This window comes from Triticum aestivum, chromosome 6D, assembly GCF_018294505.1.
Source record: "Triticum aestivum cultivar Chinese Spring chromosome 6D, IWGSC CS RefSeq v2.1, whole genome shotgun sequence".
Lineage (NCBI taxonomy): Eukaryota > Viridiplantae > Streptophyta > Magnoliopsida > Poales > Poaceae > Triticum > Triticum aestivum.
Window position 1 is genome coordinate 64,796,085 of NC_057811.1, and position 6,951 is coordinate 64,803,035.

Below are 6,951 nucleotides of genomic sequence, written 5' to 3' on the forward strand. Positions count from 1 at the left end.
AAAATCGCAACCTTAGAATTGTCTAGATTGGTTGATTATCTATTCACCCAATGAGCATGTTTTACACCCACATTTTTCTAAGTTTAAACTTGACATTCTCAAGTATATTTGGAGTGTCACTTCAATTTGTTTCACTTACCAATTGTGATTTATTTATATCTTTATTTTATCATGTAAATGTTTATTTATTTATCTTATGATCCCATGCACACGTACGAGTTTGCCCGTGACAATCCTTTGCCTTGGTCTATTTCTTTGTTATTCTTTACAACTCTCCCATTTTTGTAGTAATTTGTGTTGCTAATTACTTGCAACGTTTGATCGGGCAAAACAGAGAACAATTGAGACAATAAGAACTTGTTGAATGTCCCTCACTAGCACCATACTTCCTATGGTTCGATAAAACCTAGGGTCTCTAGGAAAAAAGAGATGTTATTACAAGGATCCTATCTGAATTGAGATAAGTATCACCCCCTCTAGACTCACAAACAATCCTACAAAAAGAAGACGTGCGAATGGAAAGAAGAAACCAAATAGGTGCATAGTGGTTAATGACAGAATCGGGGCTCCAGGGACCCAAGAAAGGTTTGAAATCTGGGGTGTGCTCACAGAACTTCGCTACGCTCCAGCTCGTTGCCCACTGCCTCACAGCGATGCTCCGGCGTGCTCGAGCCAAACGAAAGAAGAATGCAGACACGATAGTTTACCCAAGTTCGGGCCACCTAGCGGTGTAAGACCCTACTCCTGCTTTGTGTGGATTGCCTCGCGAGGGAGGTTGAGTATGTGTGTACAAGGAAGATGAACTGCCTCGGGAGGCTCGGATCGCTCGAGGGGTCTCCCGGGTCACCACCCCCTTTCTACGGTGAAGTCTAGCCTATACTTATACTGGCCCTAGTCCTCTTCCCCTGAAAATTCTAGGCGAGAAGGGTTGCCACAACGACCAATTTTGAAGGGGAACAAGATACAACTTATCCTGACTAAAGGTGGTCTTCGCCTGCTAAAGCTCCCTGCCATGACGCACCGGTGGGCTCGGTGATGACCTCAGTCCTAGCAAGCCCGCTGTCCTGGTCTTCTTGCACCAAAGTGGCAACCTTTGGGGCTTGCTTTGGGAACCGACGCGCTGTCCTTACTCCCTTAGCACGAAAGTGGAAAACCTCCCTATCTGTGCCTGCTGGCGCCCTTCTAGCTCTGCTCGTCGCCACGCACATCACCCACGTGAAGCAGCAGGGCTGTGTGACTCCTCTGTCTGATCCTTGATCTACACGCCTCTGCGAGGGCCTCGCGAGGCCGCTGAAGGAGCTTGACGGTGCACGCCTCGCGAGGAGGGGGTCCTCGCGAGGGCCTTGCTCAAGAAGCCTTGACGTTGGGCCAGCTTGGGCCCTTTGCTGGTGTTCTACCCTGGCCCGCAGGCAGACGGACCTGGGTACCCCCGGTCCCACGGACCCACGGGAGGCTTCTCCATCGATTATTAGCTCTATAAATATTCTAAAATCCCCAAAAACCTAGGGGAGTCGACGAAACACAATTCCAGCCGCCACTAGTTCCAGAACCACGAGATCCAATCTAGAGGCCTTTTCCGGCACTCTGCCGAAGGGGTCAATGATCATGGAGGGGTTCTTCATCATCACCCTTGCCCATCCGATGATGCGTGAGTAGTTCATCACAGACATACGAGTCCGTAGGCAGTAGCTAGATGGCTTCTTATCTCTTTTTGATCTTCAATACAATGTTCTCCTCGATGTTCTTGGAGATTTATTTGATGTAATGACTTTTTGCGGTGTGTTTGTTGGGATCTGATGAATTGTGAGTTTATGATCAGTCTATCCATGAATATTATTTGAGTCATTGTTGAACTCTCTTATGCATGATTGTTATAGCCTCGTATTTCTTCTTTGAAACTTTGGTTTGGTTTGGCCAACTAGATTGATTTTTCTTGCCATGGGAAGGGGTGCTTTGTGATGGGTTCGATCTTGCGGTGCTCAATCTCAGTGGCAGAAGGAGACATGACACACATGTATGGTTGCCATTAAGAATAAAAAGATGGGGTCTATTCCTACATGATTAGAACTTGTCTACATCATGTCATCGTTCTTATTGCATTACTCCGTTTTTCCATGAACTTAATACAATAGATGCATGCTATATAGCGGTCGGTGTGTGGAGTAATGGTAGTAGATGCAGGCAAGAGTCGGTCTACTAATCTTGGACGTGATGCCTATATACATGATCATTGCCTTGGATATCATCATAATTATTTGCTCTGCTATAAATTGCCTAACCGTAATTTGTTTACCCACCGTATGCTATTTTCTCGAGAGAAGCCTCTAGTGAAATCTACGGCCCCCGGGTCTATTTCCTATCATAATATTTTCAGATATATTAATCCAAAAATCCAAAAATACCTTGTTGCACCTTTTCTTTTTTTATTTTATTTTGTGTTTTTGCTCTATTTATTCAATCTCGTACAATTTAATCTATCTCAATATAGAGGAGGGATTGACAAGACCTCTTACGCGTTGGGTTGCAAGTTTTGTGGTTTGTGTGTAGGTGTTGTTTACATAGTGTTGCTTGGTTCTCCTACTAGATTGATAACCTTGGTTTCATAACTGAGGGAAATACTTACCGTTGGTGTGTTGCATCATCCTCTCCTCTTCGGGGAATTACCAACGCAGATACAAGCAACCAGTGCTCGAGCCAAATGAAAGAAGAACGCAGACACGACAATTTACCCAGGTTCGGGCCACCTTGCGGTGTAAGACCCTACTCCTGCTTTGTGTGCATTGCCTCACGAGGGAGGTTGAGTATGTGTGTACAACAAAGACGAACTGCCTCGGGAGGCTCGGATCGCTCAAGGGATCTCCCGGGTCTCCACCCCCTTTCTACGATGGAGTCTAGCTTATACTTATACTTGCCCTAGTCCTCTTCCCCCGAAAACTCTAGGCGGGAAGGGTTGCCACAACAACAAATTTTGAAGGGGAACAAGAGTACAACTTATCCTGACTAAAGGTGGTCTTCGCCTGCTAAAGCTCCCTACCATGACGCGCCGGTGGGCTCGGTGATGACCTCTGTCCTAGTGAGCCCGCTGTCCTGGTCTTCTTGCACCAAAGTGGCAACCTTTGGGGCTTGCTTTGGGAACCGACGCGATGTCCTTGCTCCCTTAGGATGAACGAGGAAAACCTCCCTATCTGCGCCTGCTGTCGCCCTTCTGGCTCCGCTCGTCGCCACACGCATCACCCACGTGAAGCACCAGGGTCATGTGACTACTCTGCCTGATCCTTGATCTGCACGCCACCGCGAGGGGCCTCGGGAGGCAGCCTCAGGAAGCCGCCTCACGAGAGAGCCTCGCGAGGCCACTGGTGGAGCTTGACGGTGCGTGCCTCGCGAGGAGGGGTCCTCACGAGGGCCTTTCTCATGAAGCCTTGACGTTGGTCCAGCTTGGGCCCTCTACTGGTGCTGCGCCCTGGGCCGCAGGCAGATGCCCCTGGGTACCCCCAGTCCCACGGGCCCGACAGTTAACAAATAAAAGCTAAGATGTCGACGCTTGCCATGAGGTTATATACATTTTAGCATGACACTCATGCTCTGATGCTCACAACATAAGTACCTCCACTTGATGTCTCATTTCCATATCAATGCTTGGGTATTTTGCTACTAGTTGGAAGGTTACGTGAAATAATCGGTCGATGTTTTATCATGAGAAATGTCTCAATGCCTTAGAAATTGAAAGGACTATGGATTTTTAACTCCAAAATCTGGTTATGGCAAGAAAATAAGTTAAATCACACGTTTGGGCAAATCTTTGTACTATTTGACAAAAATATAGAATTCCTTTCAAGGCGATGACCGCTAATTTCCATTTTAAGTGCGACAAGCATCATTGTTTCCAAATATAGTAGACTCGATGGGATCCAATCCATTTGTTTTATACTCGCTTTCTAGCCCAAGATATATTGTGCACTATCATATTTATAAAAAAACAAGCATTATCAATATTAGTTCTTTTGAGGCACTCAGTTCGATTATTTGTCTAGAGGTTTGTTTTCCCGATAAATTGGCAACAATGTCCTAACTTACAAAACAATAATCTTAAGAATAAAAGATGGATCCCTCACAAAACGAAATAAAATATGGGTATCCACTAAATAAGACCAAATATGATTTTTGGCCAAATCTCCACCTAGCAACAATAGAAATTAGTTTGCCGCCGCCGACCCTTCCCTTCCTTACAAACCCTATCCCTACAAGAGAACATATGCTAACCCTTGGACAATGAGTCTCATCATTTACGCCGCTCTATACATACCCTCTCTATCCCTAACCCCACACCCCCAACCGAGGCCCGCCGCCGCCGGCCCTTCCCTCACTTACAAACCCTAACCCTACAAGAGAACATATACTAACCCTTGGATCCAATCCAATGGTTCTCATCATCTACATTGTCCTATAAATACTATCCCTAACCCCACACTACCAACCGAGGTCCGCCGCCACCCACCTCTTCTTCTAGCTGAAAACCTAGCCCACAATTCGTTCGTTGTGCTAACCTCGATGCTACCAACCATACCACTCAAGTCAGCCTCCTCTCCAGTATTGCCGCCGCGTCTTCTTCCACAACTCATCATTTTTCCTCCTATTGATCGGATCTAGTGTCAAACTCTCCGGAGAAGTCGTCAAACCCCTTACAGACACATCTCCCCCTAAATTGCTGATCTGTCGGGCTAGAGAGGTCGCCGGTCGGCGAACCCTAAAGATCGGCCGATGCGTTGACATTCATGGTTCTATCAAATCGGCAGAGGTATGCATGAAATCCCCTTTCTATTCTTGACAATAGACAACCGATCTTATTTTATTTGCTAATTTTGACATAGGTGGTGAGTGGTGACTTGATATCAAATGAATTCGGAAACTAGTAATAATTATAAGAAAGGAAAAGAAATCCTTGATATGAAAAAAATCAATCCATATCACCACCATGTGAGAGAAGGAATCACAAAAGACAAGGAGGAAAGCAAATGCACACACACTAGTAGCATCAAATCCTTGGTAGTAGAAAAGGAAAAATCCCCTTTCTCCAGAGCCGCAGGCCTGACCTGATCGGAGAGGAGAGGAGAACCGCACATGCCCGTGCTGCGGGCGCGGCCCCACCTACCCCGCCCTAATATGCTCTCTCCCGAATCCCCACCTCCCCAGTCCCCAGCTATAAATCCCGCGCCCCTCCTCCTCTTCCCTTCCACGCAGCGACCAGTCGCCGTAGGTAGCACGCTCCCCCTCTTCCTCCTCCCAAAGTCCACCGCCCATGCCGAGCAACCGAATCGGGATCGATCGCTCGTCTCCTCCCCTCCCCGTCGCCGCCGCCTCGGGCTCGCTTGGTGCAGATCGGGACCCTCAGCCCGCCCCGACGGGCCGGATCCCGCCTTGCACCAAGTGAATCGGAGCCGGCGCAGCGACCACGCCGCCGCTTTCGCCGTCTCTCCGCGCCCCGAATTGGTCGATTCTCTGGCGCCGTTGGTTTCGGCTGGTTCGATCGGTCCGAGGCTGGTGGTTGGTTGCTGCTACTCGCTGCCGATTTTTATGCGCGATTCCGTATGTTCGCTCGTGCCCGTGGCGTGCCTCTGATATTTGCAAAATTCGCTAGATCTAGATCCGGTGCCTAGCTTTAATTGTTGCCTGCTTGATCTGACGGATTTTTTGTTGCCAAGCAAGATCTAATCCATATTTTTTGTCAGGATTCGTGCCACGCTATGGTGCAAGTTGCGCCCCAAATTGTGTTGCAGGGGAGGCCGTGGTACGCTATGAGATGGTTCGAATTAGCTAGTCGTGACGCGAATTTCGATTTGGATCATGTGGCAGGTCTTGTGTATGGTACTAGTAGATTCAGTATTTGGCCTGATTGAACTGTGGAGAACATTTATTGATGTAGATAGATACTGGTATATAATTTTACTACTTGTAGTATGGGCGTATCTCTGGCTAGCAGCTCTGTACTCTGCAGGATACTGGGAATTGTGGTGGACTCTTTTGGGAGGATACACGAGCTGCATGTGTCTCCATATGCTTTATTTAGCACGTTTGCTGTAGTCTGATGTGAATTGTCTTCAGGGCAGATGCTAATTCCAGAGATTTGAAACCTGTAAGGTCTACAGTAGGCTTGTTCTGTTCATCTGGGGATTTTCAGCCTTTTGATTCAAGACCTACCTGTAAGGTTTGAGCTTTGATTTGTCAAAAGCTTAAACCTTATTCAGCAATGATGAAGTGGATAGGCACAAGTATCAAAGTTTACATAGGGATAGGGGGTGCAGGGAGCTATTTTATTTTTTGTATGGTTTTAACTAGTACTAATCTCGATCCCATCTGTGAATCTTGATAGGAGCAAAAGATGTAGGTTTCCAAAGGTTTTTGAAAGTGTGCCAAGTTTGTACTTGTTTCTGTTGCTTCCTGGATGTGTCACTAGTTATGCTGTACCATGTGGTCATTGGTTGTATCAGAATGAACTTGCAACCTGGTTCTGGTTTTGAGCAAACAGTTGTGTAATGGGCTGAAGCAATAGCAAAAGAGAAAAGTGAGTTTCAAACAGTGAACTGGTCGAATCCAAAGCGACTCTTACGTTGTATCCAACTTCAGATTAGATGTTTAATCATTCCCTGGCTTGTCAACAGTTTTTCCTCTGGGATGAATTGACAGTGCACGTCTGATTGTTGGGACGTGAGTTTTCCTGAATGGCTGTCATGTTCTCTGAATAGCGATGATTACGACCTGCGTTGTTGATATGAATAGTGAATCTAGTACTCAGTACGAACCATTGGTGAGCAAATAATTACCTATTTTTAGTTGGAATCTTTGACCATTCAATGACAAAACTAGTACTACTAGGTGACTCGTTTCATCTAACAACTTTTGCCCATAAACCACGGTGGATTTAACAACTATTGCTGTCATCTACAATGACTTGGC

General features: G+C 46.6%; 1 protein-coding gene across 2 annotated transcripts; it reads left to right on the top strand.

Annotated features, from left to right (window-relative positions):
- Positions 1-4,318: 4,318 nt before the first annotated feature.
- LOC123143568 (uncharacterized) lies at positions 4,319-6,680 on the top strand. Of its 2 annotated transcripts, none has more exons than XR_006470943.1 (2): positions 4,319-4,795; positions 5,727-6,680. XR_006470943.1 is itself a non-coding variant. In XM_044562511.1 (2 exons), exons 1-2 carry the CDS (start codon positions 5,119-5,121, stop codon positions 5,892-5,894), a joined length of 633 nt encoding a protein of 210 aa, XP_044418446.1. In that variant the 5' UTR covers positions 4,848-5,118; the 3' UTR covers positions 5,895-6,654. The 2 variants fall into 2 exon arrangements, 1 of the variants encoding a protein (XP_044418446.1); XM_044562511.1 differs by lacking the exon at positions 4,319-4,795 and adding an exon at positions 4,848-5,583 and having other exon boundaries at positions 5,727-6,654.
- Positions 6,681-6,951: the final 271 nt, after the last annotated feature.

Excerpts from the sequence above, each read along its gene's own strand:
- LOC123143568 (XM_044562511.1), top strand. The coding sequence starts at position 5,119 with ATGCCCGTGCTGCGGGCGCGGCCCCACCTACCCCGCCCTAATATGCTC. Across the intron at positions 5,584-5,726 it reads CGATTTTTATGCGCGATTCC|GATTCGTGCCACGCTATGGT; the intron begins GTATGTTCGCTC and ends ATTTTTTGTCAG.